Source organism: Trachurus japonicus, chromosome 9, assembly GCF_045865225.1.
Source record: "Trachurus japonicus isolate A0001 chromosome 9, Traja_1.0".
NCBI lineage: Eukaryota > Metazoa > Chordata > Actinopteri > Carangiformes > Carangidae > Trachurus > Trachurus japonicus.
The window spans coordinates 29,314,861-29,334,967 of NC_140915.1; the positions used below are offsets into that span (position 1 = coordinate 29,314,861).

General features: G+C 41.8%; 1 protein-coding gene and 1 non-coding gene across 2 annotated transcripts; one reads left to right on the plus strand and one right to left on the minus strand.

The window, feature by feature from the left end:
• Nucleotides 1-735: 735 nt before the first annotated feature.
• On the minus strand, nucleotides 736-20,000 carry inpp5l (inositol polyphosphate-5-phosphatase L). Its single transcript, XM_085787225.1, has 16 exons — nucleotides 19,380-20,000; nucleotides 13,689-13,730; nucleotides 13,189-13,289; nucleotides 12,102-12,189; nucleotides 9,114-9,177; nucleotides 8,379-8,482; nucleotides 8,043-8,095; nucleotides 6,449-6,568; nucleotides 5,975-6,059; nucleotides 5,780-5,875; nucleotides 5,618-5,692; nucleotides 5,175-5,248; nucleotides 4,959-5,070; nucleotides 3,944-4,012; nucleotides 3,794-3,853; nucleotides 736-2,970 (listed from the first exon to the last, which is right to left on the minus strand). Exons 1-15 carry the CDS (start codon nucleotides 19,437-19,439, stop codon nucleotides 3,812-3,814), a joined length of 1,185 nt encoding a protein of 394 aa, XP_085643351.1. The 5' UTR covers nucleotides 19,440-20,000; the 3' UTR covers nucleotides 736-2,970; nucleotides 3,794-3,811.
• Nucleotides 14,361-14,432, plus strand: trnat-cgu (transfer RNA threonine (anticodon CGU)). Its single transcript has one exon. It is a non-coding gene; the product is annotated as a tRNA-Thr (tRNA).
• Nucleotides 20,001-20,107: the final 107 nt, after the last annotated feature.

Genomic DNA, 20,107 nt, shown 5'->3' on the forward strand with positions numbered 1-20,107 from the left:
ACATTTTCTGGAGTAAAACAACAAAGGACTTTATTTGTTTCAATGAATTGCCATCCCAGTTATTACAGTATGTAACTGTTGCTTAAGTCCATGTCAGAGCTACGATAACAAATAACAATTTTCAGGAGGCATTACACAGCGCTGTCTAATCTTTATCTTATTTATTTTTTTGTATTTAGATTTATCTGTCACATAAAATAAAATGCAATAAAAGTTAGAATCAGTCACTTGATGAGTTGGGTTGGTTGAGTGAAACAGCTGGCTCCATTCCAGGTTTAGAGGGCAGACTATTTTAGATTTTGAAGTGTAGCTCAATCCATGGCTGAAATCTGGAAAACCATGCAAACCGAATGCATAACACAGACATACAGTAATAAACACCTTGCATTAGGTACAGTGCAGGGTGAAACCCTAAACCTAACCCAAAGAACTTTAATTTGACATGCAAAAACTCAGACGGACTGTGCTTTTGCGTGTTTCAGATCAATACAACTAATGATAAAGGATAATCTGTTGAGTTATTTCTTGGCACTGTTTGTAACAACAGTTAAGATCAGTTCCGATCAGTCAAAACCAGAAAGGCAGCTGCACTTAGAAACGCACACCCTGTGGCACGCACTGCTTCACCAGCCTTTCAGGTCCATCAGCTTCAGGCCTGACGGGAATGAGTTGCACGAGTTAGATTGCAACATAACATAAACAGCAAAACTAATGAAGAATACTCCAACACATACATGACAGTAATATTTTATTTACAAAAGTGAGATATCACAATGATGTAGTGTTGGACCAGAGTTAATCAAAAGCTGATACTGGCCTTACAACCAACTCCTCTCCCATGACTGGTCAACAATGAACCGCTAAATGTTTCTTTTCTGACAAACCATGTTTCACTCTGTACACGTTTGCACCACAGGGTCTTAAAGTAGCGATCATCAAGGTCTCAGTATTCATTATCAGTTTGCTTTTGAACCACTCATCTGTCTTTGTGCAGGAGTCATCCCAGACAGCCAGTTCACAGAAGTTTAAAATCTATGAACTGCTATTTAATCTCATCAGTGGGTATAATAGGCTCACCTCTCTGTGATAGAAAGGTACCTTTTAACATGAAGATCTTTGAGAGTGTCACTTTAATCTTATTCGGTCCCTCCGTACAAATGTGACTGACAGTCCAGAGTTAAAGTGAATATCTGTGAACTCATGCATGAACACGTATTTTTGTATGAATATATACTGAGTGCTGTACCACCAAGCTTTTTAAAACAAGAAAACTTTCACAAAACACTCCAAAAAAACAATCAAAATACAATAGGTAACAAACCACAAACATATCTTAAATTCTCTGGGTCATTATTAAAACCAGAAGGAAAAAACAAAACAAAACAATAATCAAAAATCAAAGTATATTACAGCACTGGTGCTACAGTCTTAGACTATGAATTAAACAAATAAAATGTGACAAAAATCAAAGGAATCCTAAAGCAAACGTGCTGTGTTGTGTGTGCATAAACTGTGTATATCCGTGGTTTTTTTTAGTCCTAGTGAACTGAATGTGATTCAAACATCCACACTGCCCAACTACAGCTAGAAGTAAGCACACAAGGCCTACAGTGTCATGTTTTTTTTTTTGGCAATGAAATAAGGTGGATGCCAACCAGAACAGGGAGGAGCAGGACTGATTGATCTGTGTGATTAACAGGAAACATCTTCACTTTCTCGGACCCATAATAGTTCAAACCAAACAAACTGAGAACTGCCGAGTTGTGGAATAAAGCACTTGGTATAAATGTACAGTTGGTTCACAGAAAAAAAAAGTCAATATAAATTCAACAGGGTAAAATATTCTGTTCATAAACTCAGCCACTGCTGCAGCTTTAATAAACAGACCTCGCTGCTTTAAAATCTAACGAATGTCATTTCTAAACAATCACAAGTCACTATTAAAAATCTTTAAATTCAAAATCAACTCTGAAACTGATTTTGCTATGTGAGCAGAAGAGACTGGACAGCTACACATATGAAAAACAGCGTGTGAGTGACAAATTCTTTGAGGTTTTATCTACAGAGGACATCAGATCAAAGCATGAATGAGGGAACTGAAATAGCAGCATTCCTCTACTGTGTTAACCCCCTAATGTAAAATGCTGCTTACAGTCAGTAAACAGCAACAGAATAAATATCTGAACTAAAAATGGCATCGGATACAAAACAAAAACATACACATGTTGTCAATACTTGATATTATAGATCCCATATTTCTAAGTTTGCATTATTCAATCTCTGCACACACTACAAACACTAATACTCTTCTAAATCTTGAGCTATAATTTACTTATGTTTCGTAATGCTGGGTTATGATTGGCTGAATTCATCCAATCGTAGCATCTAAACTGGAAGCTGTCCAGTTCAACTGATACAATATGCCTTGACTGATCTGGAGGGATTTCATCAAATGTTTTGAGCCAGTGAGGAATGAGTAAATCTGTGTTCTGCTGGCCTGGGGTTTGTCTGACACTGTAAAATAAAAAGGCATGTTTTTAATAATGCAACAGTTTAAATCAATCTAATAAAAAAAAAGGAATGAAGGATGTTTTGCATATGCATGTACACATGCGTGCACAGGGCCTGGTCCAGAGTCTTTACATCATTTGTTTGGTCCCATTCAAAAAACACACACAGCAGGAATTCTGGGAATATCCTCAGTGCTGCTGGGTCTTCAGGCCTGGGGACTTCCGAGAGTGAGAGGAAAAACTAGAAAAGTGCCTCAGAAATTCTTGACAGCTGCAGATCAATCTGTGCTCAAGTCACTAGAGCGAGGGTTGTGTGGCAGATGTGAGACACCAGTGATATGAGGACGGGGTTTTAACTGAGTCGAGGACTGCGGCTGGCTGACGGGTGGGTTGTAGTGGGTAACCATGGTGCTGATTACCCTCTGGTGCTGATACTGTGGCGGAGCTCCGAGGATGGGCCCTGCAGCAAACACACAGACACCCACTTCATACATAATGTACCATCAGAAACCAAAGTACAGGAATGAGAGCAGATCTACAGCAGGACTCTGTCCAACCAGTGTGGAAACTTGTCATAGATCATCATAGTGCAGACACAGTGGTTGGAGACTCACAGGGACTATATAACATGCCAACCATATTAGCAATTTGCACTGTAATACATGATGTAAGATCTTTGAGCTAAAACGTAGCCTGAGAAACGGCAAGTTACTGATGCACCGGTATGAACTTGTTCTGTGTCTCAAAATAGAAAAGGAGTGGCTTTGTTGTGTGTAACTCATCATTTTGCAGCCCTGTGAGCAGGGACTGTCATGAAAAAACAGTTCATCCTGAGAAAAACAAATTTAAACGGCAGCAAAACAAAATCACGGCCGTAAAAATGCCAATACGCTGTCCAGCACAATGTATGTCTCTCTCTGCGACCGTCCGGATGGTAATTAATGAAAAGCGTTGCCGGCAATGCACTTAGTGTGTAGCCACAGTGACAGTGGAGAGGATTCAATAGACATAGATCAGTAAAAGGTGCTGATCGCCTGTGCTCCAACTACACTGGACACAAAGGAGCGCTTGTGTCCCGCAGGCACTTCATCTTAGTTCATATCCTGACTCCACTGGGCCAGCCTGGGTTATGGCTCTCCAGGGAGCGCGACAAGATTACTGTGATTGCTCTCGCACTCTGAGTCCTCCCTCCGGAGTCACAACCAGACACAGCTACACCGCCACCACCACGTGCTGCACACACACAAACACACACACACTCACTCACTGGCACATGCTCTTACCTTAGAGAGGGATCCGAGTCAATGGCTGTTTGTCTTCAGTGAGAAGAACAAGAAAACAGGCTGTAGGAAAAACACCAGAGTCAGTCTGCAGGCGGCTTTCATTTGTCAGCACCTCATATAGTATAGGCTACATGCTACTTAAATTGTTACCTTATGGTCTCCCATGCAGACGTTAGGGCCCACTGTGTCGTAAACAACACCCCTCTCATCATCTTCTCTCTGAAAAGTAGAATGGATGTTCATATCATTTGGAGGAGTAATGCAACAAATTAACAGACAGAGTCTATGCTGGGGCAACACAACCATACAACTGGAGCCACTGTACACAAAATTTTCCATTTTTTTTGTCACACACCAGACCAGCATAATGTTAACAAGATTTGCTTTGAGTGAAATAACTGTGATTCTAGACACTAGGACAACATTTGCGCAGGTGAACTGATATTAAAATCCTGGATATTTCTTAAAGGGATAGTTCAACATTTTGGCAAATTGGCCCATTGCCATAATCGCTATAATCATAGCAGTAGGTTTGTTACCTTTAATTGTTGGTGCAAGATATTTTTAGAACGGCGGAGCGGAGTGGCGAGCTGCTCAGAGCTACGCTATGGAGGCTAATGGGATTTCTTGGTTTCCCTCATCAAACTCATCACATACACAATCCAAAAACTCCAAAACACTCTCGTGGACAAGTTGTGACCTGCACATTCACCATGCTATGAGATAATAATGGAACGTTACGAGACGGAGTTGTTTTCGAGGTAAATTCATGCAAGACCACTGATGCACGTTGCGTTCACGGACAGTTTTTCAGCAAGCAGTCTCTGTATTACCTTGAAAACGGCTCCGTCTCGTAACGTTCCATTATTATCTCATAGCATGGTGAATGTGCAGGTCACAACTTGTCCACGAGAGCGTTTTGGAGTTGTTGGATTGTGTATTATATGAGTTTGATGAGGGAAACTAAGAAGTCCCACTAGCCTCCATAGCGTAGCTCTGAGCAGCCTGCCGCTGTTCTGAATATAGCTTACACCGACAATTAAAGGTAACAAACCTACTGCTATGACTATAGCGATTATGGCAATGGGCCAATTTGCCAAAATGTTGAATTATCTCTTTAAAGGTAAATGGGAATATTGTAACTACAGTGACAGTGGATACTGACCCTGTTGATGTATTCTTGGGCAGTGTGCGACATGAGGATACGATCACACCAGGCAGGACAGCGAGTGTTCATGTACTGGGTGGGTTTAGTGTACTCTTCACTGTAGGGGTAGCTGAGGGGGGTAGAGGACAGGGCAAGAAGGCAGAGTGGTTAAGAGCTGGGAGTTTTTTACACAGCGTGGTTTACAGCAGGTAGTGGAGTGAGGGAGTCTCTTACCTGGGTGGAAACGTGATGTCCTCTTCCCTTAGAACATCGAGAAAGTCTGCCACTTCTTTGTCGTATTTCAAAAGCTGAGCGACAGAAGCCATTAATGATTAGCGCTACAGGAAATCACAGCACATTAACAATAATTACGAGTGAGGGAGTACAACTTTGGCACAGGTGACAGGCCCATTTACAGTCGCATTTATCTCAGTTTTATTTACCCTTTAGCTTTTGTATTTACTGCACTGACATTCATAGGACTGTATTTCCGCTGATAACATCTTATCAAAAAACTGTGATGACATTCCAGATTGTTGCTAAGTAGCCTGTCGGATTATCAGTTATGGTCACATAACTGATAATCCGACAGGCTATCATTGAGTTTCTGCGTGGCTACTGGAGTTTGTGTGTGTGTGTGTGAGTGTGTGTGTGTGTGTGTGTGTGAACATTCTCACTGATGGGACGTTGTCCTCCCTGAAATACGCCTGGTGCAGGTAGGCGAACAGCTTCTCTTCGATGTGGAGCAACACCTGCACAGAAAGTGAGGACAAGTCAAGAGGCAGCAGCAATAAAAGTCCAAACATCAGCCGCCGTCTGAACCGACAGTTTTTAACCACCTGGTGGTCGTTGTCTTTTTCTTCGCAGATGATCCTCTGCACTTGGTTACTGCTGTCCTTCTTCACTGTCTGCACATCTGCAGAGGTGGACAGATGCTGCTCACAGAAACACATACACAAAAAGGGTCTCAGTCAGAATACCAAGCTAAAGAACATCTCTATTAAATGAGCCAGAGGAGGAAGTAGAGCTGTTACCTGGACCAGACTAAGTGTGTCCAGACGGAAGTTAAAGTCCCCGAACAGGAAGAAAGGCAGAGGGGTGTAGCGGCTGTCTGATATCCTGGAGGGAAGTTACACACATGTTTAGAATGAGTGCGTACATATTCATCATGATGAATATCCTGTCCACTACACAAGAAAGGCTGTATGACAGCAGATAATATCAGCCAAGACACTATCAGACATTTTCCATTCATAAAGGCATTTTACTCAAGTTTTAAATTGTACTTTTTGGTTTAAATCAGTTTATGCTTTCCTTCACTTTGAGTGTATTAGTTTAGTTTAGTATAGTTTATTATAACAGGACCGTGTACAGTACCATTAGTCAATTGTAAAACAATGAAACAATGAAATCGCAAAAAATACACATCACAGTAAAATACAGGAGGAGCCCAAGACATAGAACGACACAGGTGAACATTCAGGCGTTTGTGCGGCAGCAGATCTGACCTGTTAATGACGTATCTAAGTGCGTTTTTGCGGTTGGCTGAGTAAATGGAAGGGCTGGATTCGCAGGCAGTGAGGTTGGAGGCATCGTGGAACAGGTGGACGTTGACCAGGTCCAGACCTCTGTGGAGAACCCACACGCACACAGATACACACACACGCAAACATACGCAGGCAAAGAAATCAGCGATATGTGGCAGGTTGAGGAGGAAAACAGGAAATGATCTGATAACTGACATCTGATAGATGAGTGTGTACGTGTGTGTGCATGTGCATGTGCCTACCCAGGTGTCACTTATGAGAAGCCTTCTTATCAGTGATTGCACTCTTGTTAATGCTGAGTCCACAAACAACCACATTTGTCTTTTGTCCTAATTATTCACTTCTTTTCTTTGGCTGTCACTGGAAAACAATGAACGTACAACCAACACACGAGCGCTGTTGACTCGCCTCATGATGTTGTAGCGCACAGACTGTGGGCTCTTTTTGTTATGTCCATCAGGTTAAAAACACGGCAGAGCAAACAGTGACAGCAGTTCTTCTGAGGCAGACTGCAGCAGCAGCAGCACTGTATGTTTTTACTGTTGAATTTCTGGGTTGTGTTTAGTCAGTGGATCTAAAATATACATTATTAACCTGGAGCCTGTGCTACAGTAATTAAATAAAAATGTGGCTCAGCACAACAAGGGTTGATGCTATTCCTGTTATATGTCTGTGTTGTTTTGGAACTTCATAACATGTATAAATATTGAAAGTGACCACCAAATGTCTGGTCAGATAATAGCTGATTATATTTATCTTAATCAGGCTAAGTTATGGTGCTTCTCTTTAGAGAACCTTTTCCTTTTTGAACCTAGGCGGCATTCACATTTTGGGTTCCTTGGGTTCAGTAGAAATAAAATGTAAATGCAGCACTGGCATTATAAAGTTGATATAGTAGTGAACTTGTTAGCCAACATGTTGATTGATTGATTGATACTTTACTGATCCCATTGCTGGGAAATTCAGTTTGTAAGAAATACAGAATAACATGAGGATAGGGGAGGAGAAAAAGCAAACCCCAGACTATGCTCCAATGGGGAGCACAGTGTGGGAACCTACACACCCAGCATATAAGAAGCAGCATTATCTTTTAATTGGAATTAGCCCCGGATAAAGGACAATGAGTCTCTCCTCTGTGTCAACCCTACCTCATTTCCACTCTCACAGATATCTGAGTCTGGGTTTAGTTTTCATAAGAACTCCAAGTAAGTTTTGTTTTTATGATGATGTAAAAGCAAAAGCAAAAAGTCAAAGTCAAAAAGTTTTGACAGATAACTGACGCTGTATGTTGAGACTCTTACTTCTGACAGTTCTTGATCAGCAACCTTTGTGTTGCTGATCAAGAACCCAACGTGAATGCAGCTGAACTGACTGGCTTTCACTGGATTTTGTCAGAAGCTAATCTGTCTAGACACATCAGAGACTTTTGTTCAACAGAGACAGGTTCTTTCCTGAGTTCCCCGGAAAAGTCGGCAAACAAACAAAAAATGAAAGAGAGTTGAATGCAACCCTGAGTGTTTACTGTATGAAGGTGAGGTCAGTGCGCAGTACATACTGGTTGTGTATGATCCAGCGGGTCCTCATGAAGCCCTTCCTGGACCACTTGAACTGCAACAGAGACAAATCGGTGTGAGTCAGTAAACAGCAGTGAGTCGTGTCTGTGAAGGGCCAAACTGATAATTATTGATTCTCCCACATAATTTGTCTCATCTCCCTGTCAGCGCGGGCAGACAGCCCCTGCAGCCCCAGTAGACTCATTTATCCCAACATCTCCCTTTGGCCCACACATCCCCCCTCCCCTCACCTGCATACACACAAACACACACACACACACATAAAAAAAAAACGGAGGCATTCATTCACAGATGCACACTCATGCATACATACTCACATCAGGCCAGAAATTCTTTGGGAATTTTTCTTTCTCCACCGTGGTGACCCCGTCCAGAGAGCCCATGTACTTGTTCTGCCCCGACACCGCTTTAAAATCCTTAACTGAGAGAGGCAGGCCGAGAGAACGGAGGGGGGGAGAGAGGCGTGACATGTAAAAGAGTGAGAAAACATGCAAACAGCAATCAATAAACTGGTGTTAACCTCATCAGAGCGGCATACGTGATGAAAGAATCTATAAGCGGGCCATTAGACTGCATTTGGTGAACAACAATCGGTTTTAGGCCACGCAGCAAGTGGCAGCTCCAGGATGTTTATGGTTCTTCCATAAGCTTTTCTGAAGGAGCTTTTTCACACCTAACGTGACTGGACTATGCAGCAGGAAAATAACAGCTCCACTTTAAATTCAGGTTCTTTGCAAATATCTGGCCAGGTGGGCCGGCCATCCAACTGTCATTATACACAGAGAAATGATTTTGCTATTGCTGATATTAAAAAAGTGACAAGAATCTTGCCAATCTGGTGCAACATTACTCCACTGAAGATATTGATGAGACATTACCAAAAATAAATAAGATGCAAGGGGAGTAGTTTACTCAAATAGTCTCTTGTAGATGTACATAGGCTAGTTCTTCTTTTGCTCTTTAAAAGGCAAGAAAACAACAACATAAAGTTCATGGACAACAAAACAACTCCAATCAATCCCACTGTCACATCGAGGAAGCAAAGTTTTTACCATTGAAGTCATATTGGTAGATGTTTTTCAGGTTCTTGTGGATGAAGTACATGCTCCCCAGAGCCTGTGGAGGGACAGAAACATACAACATGAATTTACACTATCTGACAAATGCACAAGGGAGCAACACTACAAGTGACAGCACGCAAGATCAGGTCCAGTTAAAGGAATTTAAACAGTGAAAGAAAAATCATACCAAAATTTATGTTGTAGAACATATACTATGTCCAAAAACAAAATCCTGACATATATACTGTATATAGCGGTTCCCTCTGAAATCGCAATTTATTTTCAGTGCAGTAAAACGTGAACCTTACATATTTTGATTTTCTAACGTAAAGCTTCATCTTCAAGTGTTAAATATCTAAGATCTTTGAACAGAGTCTGTCTGCAGTTTTCTCAGCTGTGATCCAAACAACTTAATATGATGCTGAAAGCGGCAGAGATGAAGGACTGAACTGTGTATCTCCCCGTCAAGTGAGCTGAAATGTGAGCCTTGTATTGAACGATACAGTGCGACACAGCGTTACGCTCCCAAAGACACATGAAACTTTAAAGAATTTCCACGTACAAAATGAACACGTAACCTCACAACACATCCACGCTCTGGCCCCTCAGCACACACACTTCAGCACCCAATCATCCCTGACATGGGCTTGACAATTTTTAATGTACTAACTGCCTGCTCCACTGATCTGATTAATCATGCCCTGTGAGATCAATAGAGACAGAAAATTAAAACAATTTAAAAGGTATTAAGCAGTAGGCCTGCTGTCTGCCAATGCCGCCGCTGTGACTGGGGGAGCCGAAAGAAAAATAAGGCAGCACTCAGAGGGCTCGGGGCGTGACGGACCACTGTGCAACCCACCCCCTCCTCATCCAGCCCGAGCATGAGAGATCTCTCCCTGAAGAGATCATTTATCTTCAGTGCCAAAGTCATCCTCATTTAACAAAATGGAAGAGTCTCCATTGTCGGCTCCAGTGAGCAGCAATTAGTGACCAACTTTTCCAAACTAAAGGGAGTGGGGTTAGAGCAAGGCCAGAGGGATTCACTCTGACTGACCTGAAAGGGTTTAAGAAAAAAAGAAAAAAAGATGACACGCTCACCGAGTTCACATTTGAGAAAAGCTACATTGTTATTCCAGCTCACTAATAGCACTACCAATAGCCTCTCATTCTTGTGGTTAATTCAAGGACCATTGTCTTGTAATTAGCTAGAGTGAGAGAAAAAAATCTAAATTGTCCTAGTTTGTTTTGGCTGGATCAGTAACAATATTGTGTTAAAACCGTACAGAGAAAGTAAACACGCACACACACTCAAACACAGATACACATTCTCGTCCACATACTCTGCCAAACACCGATCTTCATCAATCAGGTTTGTGCACAGTTTAATAAAAAAATATTGACTTACAAGTGATTTTTTATCAAAACACCATTTGTACTGGGAATGCTTGCAAGTCTGCCCCCTCTGCTCCTGCAGCTCCTCTGAAAGACCCCCCCTCCTCCTCCTCCTCCCAAAACTCTCTCTTGGCCATATAACTGATGATCCGCAGCCAGTGGGAAACAAATTGAAAATCAATGCAGGTGGCACCGACGAAATGAGAATGAGGCATTAGGAGTGGTGGAGGGAGGGGGGGGGGCTACCCTCTCAGGGGCAAAGAGTGGAGGGTGCAAACACTCCAGCACAGGGGAAACTTAGTCCCAGCTGTCTTCCAACCCTCGCACTTTATTTATCGTGCAGAAATAGGCTGGGATCAATAGTTTTAATCTGGAGTTAAATGTATTGACTTTGCCCCCCTCCCCCCCTCTCACGCACCCCCACCCCCGAACACCTGGCCATTGACTTTCTCCTTTTTACTTCACGCACCTTCAGTCTACAGATGCAGCAATTGACCCCAGGCAGTGTGAGGGTATCACCTGGGAGGAGTGAGGGTTAATAGCTTAAGAGATACTCCGCCACTTTCCTCAGCTGGGGAGGTGCTGCCCACAGTCAGAATTTCAGACAAACTCGTGCCGAGAAAAAACCTGTCATGAGCAACTACAATCACAACTCAGTTCCAAGAAAGAGGCTAAAAAAAACTTGCTTGTGCTGTTGTGAGGTCACTGAAAGAGAATTTGGAGACCAGAAATGGTCTTCACGTCAGGTGAGGTGATTGAGGCCGAGCCCATGGCCAATGCAATGTCCCGTCAGCTCCGTAATGACCCTTTAGTAGCACGAGGAGCACCAGCTCAGTCTTCGGCTGCACAGACAGACTTTAGGTTCCACAATAGATGACGATAAGAGATGTAGGTTGTGACACGAGAGCTTAACAGACTTCTCTTTAAGAATATCTGCTCTGTCTGTGCCCACATTGTGAAACTACTACCACATTGTTTTACCCTACATCTTTAAGATCTATGGCACTTATATAAGGCTGTGCCCTTTTTACACATGCCAGAGCTTGTGCAGTGGGGTTTAATATATGAAACCCAACCCATAGGCACAAACACACAAAATTTCAGATTGCGATAAGGATGATAGATATGAACACCTATTAAAGGTGTGAAACTTAATCTCTTTTTCTGCTATTTCTATTTCCTGGTCTTCATCAGAAATGGAAAACATTCACTTTAACATTCTTTTTTAGATCAAGAAGTCAGATTTGAATAAGCACTGTGCTTATTCAAATCTGAGTTCTGTGCAAGGGAATTGGATGTTTTTAAAGTATATTCATACCTGTGAACTGATTTAAAACACACAGACAAGGGGAGAGTACAATGACAAATGCACATGTGCGTAACTTGACTTAATTTTTTTGTAACATTGTCTGAAATAACCTGTTCTGTAAGTTTCACTGGACACTAAAACCAAAGAATTTTTTTTTTTCTGATGCTCCACTAGGATTAACCAGCAGCTCCGACCACCAGCACAAACATGGAGGAGGACTCCATCTAGTGGAAGAAGGTGTGAACTACAGTGGCTGAGATAAAAAATGTGTTTCTTACTGTGAAGACGTCTTCTGCTTGAAAGTGTTTGTCCACATAGATGCAGACCCTGTCAAAGTCTTTCATTTCCTCACTGGACTCAATACTCCTGGAAACAACAGAGCACAACAGATCAATCATATAGCAATGGAACAAAAAAGCTATTAAGTTTAAGAGATTAGACAATTAATTGATTTGTCAGTGGACAGAAAATTAATCTGCAACGATTTTGACAATTATCTAATAATTTTTTAAGTCGTTTTAAAACATAGTTCCACTGTTCTCAAATAAGTCAGTGTGGGATTTAGGGAATTGTGATGTGAATTTTTCACTGGTTTCCAACATACTACACACTAAACAATGACTGGCTAATAGAGAATAATCAAAGGATTTGATCAATAATCAGTCATGCTTTCTAAAGAAAAAAAAACACAGAACAGAATACAAGAAGATTTCCAAATGTCAGAACCTATTCAGACACCTTTCTCATTGTATACATATTTATTTAGCTTCTTATAATTCCTACAGCATTTTTTTTAAAACTTTTGTTGGCTTTTTTCAGTGGAGATTAGATTGCAAAAACCTGCATCTTTGATAAGGATGTAGGACAAAAGAAGGGAACATTTTTACTTGTTAAGACATGACAATTCGTCAAAAACTTTATGGAATTCAAACTCACACTACAATAATCTAGAAAATGTAATTTGATCCAAACTCTAGCCTCTCTTTACTTAACGAAATGCCCAATTTCATATAGTCATATAGATTAAAAAATGCTTAATATTAATAACTATAACATACTTCGATGAAAAATGCAAAGCCCTGTTGGAATTATCTGTCTAATCCAATTTTTTGCCATTCAAGAGATTTACTTTGAAAAAAAATGCCATTGTATTGATCAAGACATAATGCTATTTTCAACACTTGACATGTTTCTTCCAGTAATACCAAGTCTCGATAATGACTTGCCATGAGCAGTTGTCCCATCATGCATTGGGGACATGTGATGTGTCGAGACAGCTGCTCTCCTTGTAAATGTTTTTTATAAAATCAAGGCAGTGGAAGAATATAACTTCGCATGGGTTTATGATCAACACATTCATCCTACCTGAAGAAATGTTCTGCATGGCCCATGTTAACCATGTAGTCTTTCCCTCCCACCTCCTGGAAGTGTAGGGCGATGAACTGCGGCTTGTAGCTGTGGATAGTCTGTAACAGAACACAACAGACAGGTTTTACATTACAGAGTGATGAAGAGTGAAGAGAGTCAACACTGTGTGTTATAGGTTGAAGGCAACGATCCATTAGAGGTCATGTGGAGCTTTTCTGTTATTGAGTTTCTGCCCTGGGCCTGGTGTGGCTGTGTTATCAGTTATCACCACATAGGATCTGTTTTCCAGAGAACATGGAGCAGTGCATGTTGGGATGTCATCCGTGTAACAATGCAAGCAGCCTATGAGTGGGCACATATCCACTATGTAACACTGAACTACATCACACTGTCAACAACATCGAAAAGAAATGTGCGACACTGTCGGGAATGAGAGGAAATAATAAATATTCAAAACTATGAGTTATTAAAGAAGGACCCAGGAGGCCCAGACTTACCTTATACAGTTCATGTAGCCACTCACTTTGAATTTCACCCAACTAAAAAATGACAAAAACAAAAGTCATCATTAATGACATATCTGTCTACTGTACAAGATCAAACATTAAGACTGCATTAATTACATTTGGCCACATGGGGGCAGTGAAACAACCTGTACACATTAACAGAGTATCATTTCCTTACAAAGATGTGATGTCAAACATGTTGTGTCCAATATTCTCTCATTTAGCTCTGTTCTGCTCTCAATCAGCTCTTGGTGTGTGGCTTCAGCTGTGGATGTTCTGTTTTCTTCTGATAACCAGAGTGACTTTTAGGTTATAGTTTGCTGACAACACCAACCCCCCCCACTCACTCACCCACCCAAACGGACCACTTGTGCTTGTCCTAAGTAGAAGATTCAATAGACCATTACTTGAACACAAGTTATTTCTCTCTCTTTACTTCCCACCTGATTGGCTGTGTGTATAGATTAATTCATGTGCCCCAACTTCCTGTGGCTGCCCTCTGCAAAGTCACGTAAATGCAACTTCATGATATTGAGTCAGATTCTGACACAGTGGCAGGCCACTGCAAACTGGATAGCAGAAACAGTACTAACTTATTTTGGTTTTCTCCTCATCTATTTGCATTCTTTTCATTTTGGACTCATCTTCTGCTCTACTGCAGGAGGCGTGGTGGCCAAGTGGTAAGGCGTTGGTCTCGTAAACCAAAGATCATGGGTTCAAACCCCATCCATGCCTCTAAGATCCATGTGTTCAAATATTAGTTTGGAACTGTATATCATTGATCACAATGATTTGTATCAAGTAAAAAGTTGTCAAGTCCTTCCACAGTGAACACTACTCAATCCACAGTGTCAATGATTTACATTCCTACTGCACTAAAGCTTACAGATCCTTCACTAATTTTAAATAAAATAGTAGATTGTTTTACTATCACAGGACATCAGTTGAGTAGATGTTTCTTTAATGTGGCCAAATGCATTTAGTTTCACACTGCTGAAATAATGTGGTCTGAGTGATAAGATCTCAAATGCATCCTCTATGCACTTTGGGTAGTTCGACATCTCAACTTCGAGCTGTCCACTTGTGATTGGTTCAGTCGAGACAGATTTAATACCAGTTCTGAACCAGGTATCAGACAGACAGAGATAAGATTACATCAATGGTTGGCCGGCAAACAGTTCCCCCACATTTCACTGACTATTTCATACTTGATTCATTGCCTCATAGCAGAAACAGGAAAAAAACAATGCAAATGAAAAGATATTTGCTGTGAACTCAGCTGCATTAAAGTAGTGAACACAGAGAGTGGCAAACAGACAAAGGTTTGAAACCCTCTGACTCGAGGCAGAATGCAAATATCCCACAACGCGGTCCAGCCATTTACTAGGTTTGACCTAGTCTAGCTCTTTGTTGGCACACATTTAATCATCAATTCCCACCCAAACAATTCCCTTTTTTACATATCACCAGCGGAGTAAATACGGCTAGCAGCCTGTGGGTAATTTGTCATAAAATGGCACCAGCCACTGCAATGTTAAATATCTATATACTGTATCGCAGCAGAGACCTACTGATTTGGCATCACTGTATATAACCATTTTACCTGGCAACAAAGTTAACTGGAAAATGCTATCTCCTAACACAATCTCAATCTTTGAATGGAAACTATGCTGATGAGAGCTGTGGGAGTCAATTACGAGGGTAAAAAGCAAACAAAGAAACCTTTGACTGAAACATTCTCAGTAAATCTGGAGGGATCTTTTCCGAGGCAGCCAGGTGATAATTATCTGTGCTTTGTCAATACAATCAACTCCATACACATTATGCTTTACACTTCATCTGCTGTTAATGTGAAACCATAGTGTAGCTTTAATTATGAAGGCCAACTCCAACTGCACAAACAGATAGAAGAAAAGAAAGGTGCTTTATCAGTTTGGAAAAAATAATAATCATCGCTCAGGGTTCAGAATTCATTTGCCAGAGAACAGGATAAAACAGGTCAGCTAGAAGTCAAGAAGTCATCAATCAGTGAAATGAAATACTCAGAGCTAATATTAACTCAGCAGTTTAAAACAAACAATAAGGGTTGTCTGGAAATATTATCTTGTGTTGTTCCACTGGTTGAGTGTTCCAGGATGTAGTCTCATTTAAGTTTAGCTCCACCTGTCATAATCTGGCCACCGTCCACGCTTCATCCTAGGTGCGTTTAAATATTGCATGACTACTGTAAAACAAGATGAGCAACAGGCAGACTTCCATTTACACTGTAGATGTCAAAGCTGTACTAGACAAAAATTTTCATAGAAAAATAGACCAATTTTGTCAGTGCAAGTGTCACAGGAGGGTTATTCTGACACAGATAATAATATCAGTAATGCTTCTTCTGATACTGCTAAATCACGATGTTGAGTACTGGTGGCTATGGAAGTCAAAGCACTGATTCAACATTACACAATTTATCAATAAACATTATAGTCTGATAGATAAAACCACAGTTTTCCTGGGAAGAGAGCAATTATACAGCTGTTAAAATGTTTTATCCCTTCGTGCCAGAAACTGCTAGGTCCAGAAGCATTATGTTATTCAACCCATTCTCATGAGTGATATCTCAGAAAGGCCTTCGGGGAATTTCTTCAAATTTGGTACAGATGTTTAGTTGGACTACATCATGAACAATTTAGACTTTGGTGGTCAAAGGTCAAGGTCAACCTTGATGTCTTTGACCTCTTCATGTAATATTGTGACACCTCCGTGAGGGAGTATCTTCAGAGTCACACAAACACCCACACTTGGCTCAAAGATAATGATTCAGTTTTTCAAATGTCAAGGTCATAATGACCTCACGTTCTTGTGGATGTGATATATTGGGAATAATATTTGATATCCTTATGGTCAAACACTGCAACATAATAATGTTCTGCAAAAACACTTCTGACTATTATTCGGTGCTGTTGCTCAGGAAGGGGAGATTGTGACCATATTTCCTGCAACTTGGTTGGTTGGCAGAGACATAAAACCATAAGGCAGTCTATTCTATTTTGTTTTTTTTAACATAGCGGATAAGATCAGAACTTGGTATCAGCCAATACACAAGTACTGATTATTATCGGGAAGGAAAATGAATCTTGAGACTTAGTTGAGTTGAATAGTTGCCTCCTCACAAAATATTGCCTTGTTATTGTACTGTATCAAACTAATGCTAGTAGTATTATTATCGCAGCAGCATTGTAAGGAATTTGTTAATTTATTGAATCGTGGCGGAAAAAGCAACTTGACATGTCTATGTGGAGGGCGTGATAAATGTCTGTAAAATCAAAGGTTTTCTTCTGATGGTATGTAAGCTTATTGCACTGCTGACTCTCGTCCCGGAGAATCCTCCCTCGGTCGAAAACTGGATTCTCTGGCCTTTTAAAGGCAATAAGAAGCACATCAATAAACAACTGCCCTGTAAACTAAACTCTGGCATTTGCACATCGTTGCTTACACAACAGTGTTACAAATTTGGCCTTAGTGTAGTTACAGGGTCACACACAATCTTCTGCAAAGCCAGATGCGTTCACACCACCTGAGAAATGGCTTTGCATAGTGCATTTGCATGGCAGTGCAGCATGTGCGACTGGAGCTGAGCCATTGTGACGCAAAGGACTCCTCTCTGATGATGTTGGCTATTAACACGGACCTGTGTGTGCTCATGATCGTAAACACACACTACTATTACACTCATTCATATGCATAGGTATGCGCAGGGGACAATTTGGCTTATTTGTTACAACTTAAGAGAAAAACAATAGGAGAAAATCCTGAAAAACCTAAAGAATTCAACACTAAAAATCCAACCACAAAATACAACTTCCCCTGTGTGGTAAAAAAAAGAGCCCTGCTTCAGACAACAAGACCAGGCATGTTGTTCAAGAGATGTCCTAAGCGGGCATGCACAGCAGCACCACTCCAATGAAAGTGTTAGCCATAATCAACCCAGCATGATGGTTCAGTAGAGGCTTTGTTGTTCCAAGCTGTCAAATAGTTTTGTGTAAAATTAGCTGAAACGAGTCCTTGGTTATAATCTTCTCATAACTAAGACTCTTACAGACGATCCCTTTTCTAACCTTTAATGTGTGGATAAATGGAAAGGTTGTGTAATGAAAATTCACGCCCATTGAATGAGTCTACAAATAGTCATTATACAAGCTACAAGAAACTACAGACACAATCTCCAGAGTGCAGGGACCAGTGGTCATAGACATGTGGCACAGAGCAGCCGTCAGTGAACCGTCCCACTGCTCTGACGGGACACTCAACTACTACAGTGCTGTACAGCAATATGATTTATCCTGTGATGTGCTTAAGGTCTTGCTCTTATCCCAAAGGCTGAGAGAACGGTTAGGAGTGTTTGTTTATAGAAATAGAGGGGGCCTAAGTAAGTAGAAAAAGCTCAAGTCCCCTGGGGGAGATATTCATCTGTTTACATATCTCCCACAATGGGATCTAACATGTTTTCATTGCAGCCAGATCGGGCAACCGGAAACATGGTCCTGAGCCAAATTTCCATGAGCCCTCCTCCCTCCTCTGTCTGGAAGTTTTGTCAACCCCAGGCTGGGCCAGAACTGAAACCCCTGGATATTTAGCCAAGTGTTTAGGCTATAGTCAGATCACTTCAGTCCCTAATGAAAAGTGCTTTCATTGCATGTGTGTGTGTGTGTGTGTGTGTGTGCGTTTTTCTTTAAAGATACAACTAATACTAGGCAATAAACTACAGCTGAAATAAAATGAACCATATACAACGATATGAATGCTGTAAATGCTGTACAGTAGGCTATGATAAGGATAGTAAACTAACCTTTGAGTAACACAGATCCTTCCTGTAATTTTACAACATTAAAGCCAGTGATTTTCAACAGGGACTGACTGCACAAAGTTAGATGGCGTAAGAACTGAAAATAGCCTTCATTAATCAAAACGTTTCCTGTAGTGGCTTTAACTGTGAGAGTCAAGAAGACCTGTGGAAGTGACCTACATGTGGTCATGGGAGGACCGGGCATATTTTCTTAGACTGCAATTGAAATGTTTTCAGGCCTTTATTTAACCTATAGCCTCTTAGATGATAAATACGCGATAGGTGGCACAAACACATGATTGCACTCCATTCTTAAAAAGTAGCAATCCAAGTGTAAACATAAAGCTTTGATTATACTGTAGGTTTAGATTGTCACCTGTTGACACAGGTCCGTCAATATTTGTCTGTCAGGCTTTGTCACGGTCTACTCTGACTGAGACTAGGTCACGTGAGGGGTGAAACTTACTTTGGTTCGTGCCTTTTTTAAATCAAGACAGCGGATGAATAGTATTGAGCACATGCCACTGACAGCTGACAAAGAAACACGACTTACTGAAGTCGACTTTGTGCCACTGGATGCACGAGAGCCTACACATGGTTATTACGTACAACGACGGTGAACAGGCCACTGAGCGCGTAAAGACTTCAACAGACTTTGTTACATCCTCCTGTCTTGTCTGATGTGAAGTAGCAAATGGAGCCCATTCAAGGTGAAGCCTATCTCTCTTGTTCCCTCTTATTTATCTGCCAGCCTATCAGCAGTAAGTATAATCCTCTGGCAGCGCTGCAGCCCGGTGTAGTTTTAATTTCACTCTTACCACCATCACCAGCACTACTAGCCTACTTACATTGTCAAAGAGTGAGCCGACGTTGGCGGTGACGAGCAGCACATCAGTGAATGTTTCCATGTTAACGATCCGCGTTCACACACACTCACTCTCTCACGCACACAAGTCCAGAGAAAAAACTCCGCAGCGTCGCCAAATGACGCGCGCCCCAGGCAGCAGGCAGCAGGCAGACAGACAGACAGCAGTGGGTCGGTCGGTCAGGCCCGACGCGGCTCCGGTTCAGCGGCTTTTACACAGGCTTTACACTGTGAGAGCCCAGATCACGTTTCCTCTGATCGCTCCCAAACTACACCAGCATCTCACTGAGCACGGCGCGCCGCTCCTGCTCCAACTTGTCGGCTGCTGATGGCGGGCTGTCGTGGTGTCAGGTCGTCATCGTACACCGGCGGGGCGCCGCTCAGATCCATCGTCAAAGCCGAGGAGGAGGAGGAGGAGGAGGAGGAGGAGGAGGCGGTTAAGTTGGTTTTAACAGCCTGCGTGCGCGGATTTCCGCCTCCCCTCGGTTAATTGGACTAGTGGCTTCTTAGCAGACTTAAAGCAGGCTGGACGGCGCATCTGCTGCTGCTCCCTCGACTAAACTAACTACCCGCTCCCGACGCCCGGCCCAGGCTCTTACACACACACACACACACACACACACACACACACACACAGCCGCTGTGTTATGTTGTGTTGTGACCTGTGCTGCTCCGCCCATCGGCTGTGAGCTGTCAATTACTGTGTCTTCC

Excerpts from the sequence above, each read along its gene's own strand:
- inpp5l (XM_085787225.1), bottom strand. The coding sequence starts at position 19,439 with ATGGAAACATTCACTGATGTGCTGCTCGTCACCGCCAACGTCGGCTCA. Across the intron at positions 13,290-13,688 it reads GGCTACATGAACTGTATAAG|ACTATCCACAGCTACAAGCC; the intron begins GTAAGTCTGGGC and ends GTTCTGTTACAG. Across the intron at positions 4,013-4,958 it reads CCCAAGAATACATCAACAGG|AGAGAAGATGATGAGAGGGG; the intron begins GTCAGTATCCAC and ends TCTACTTTTCAG.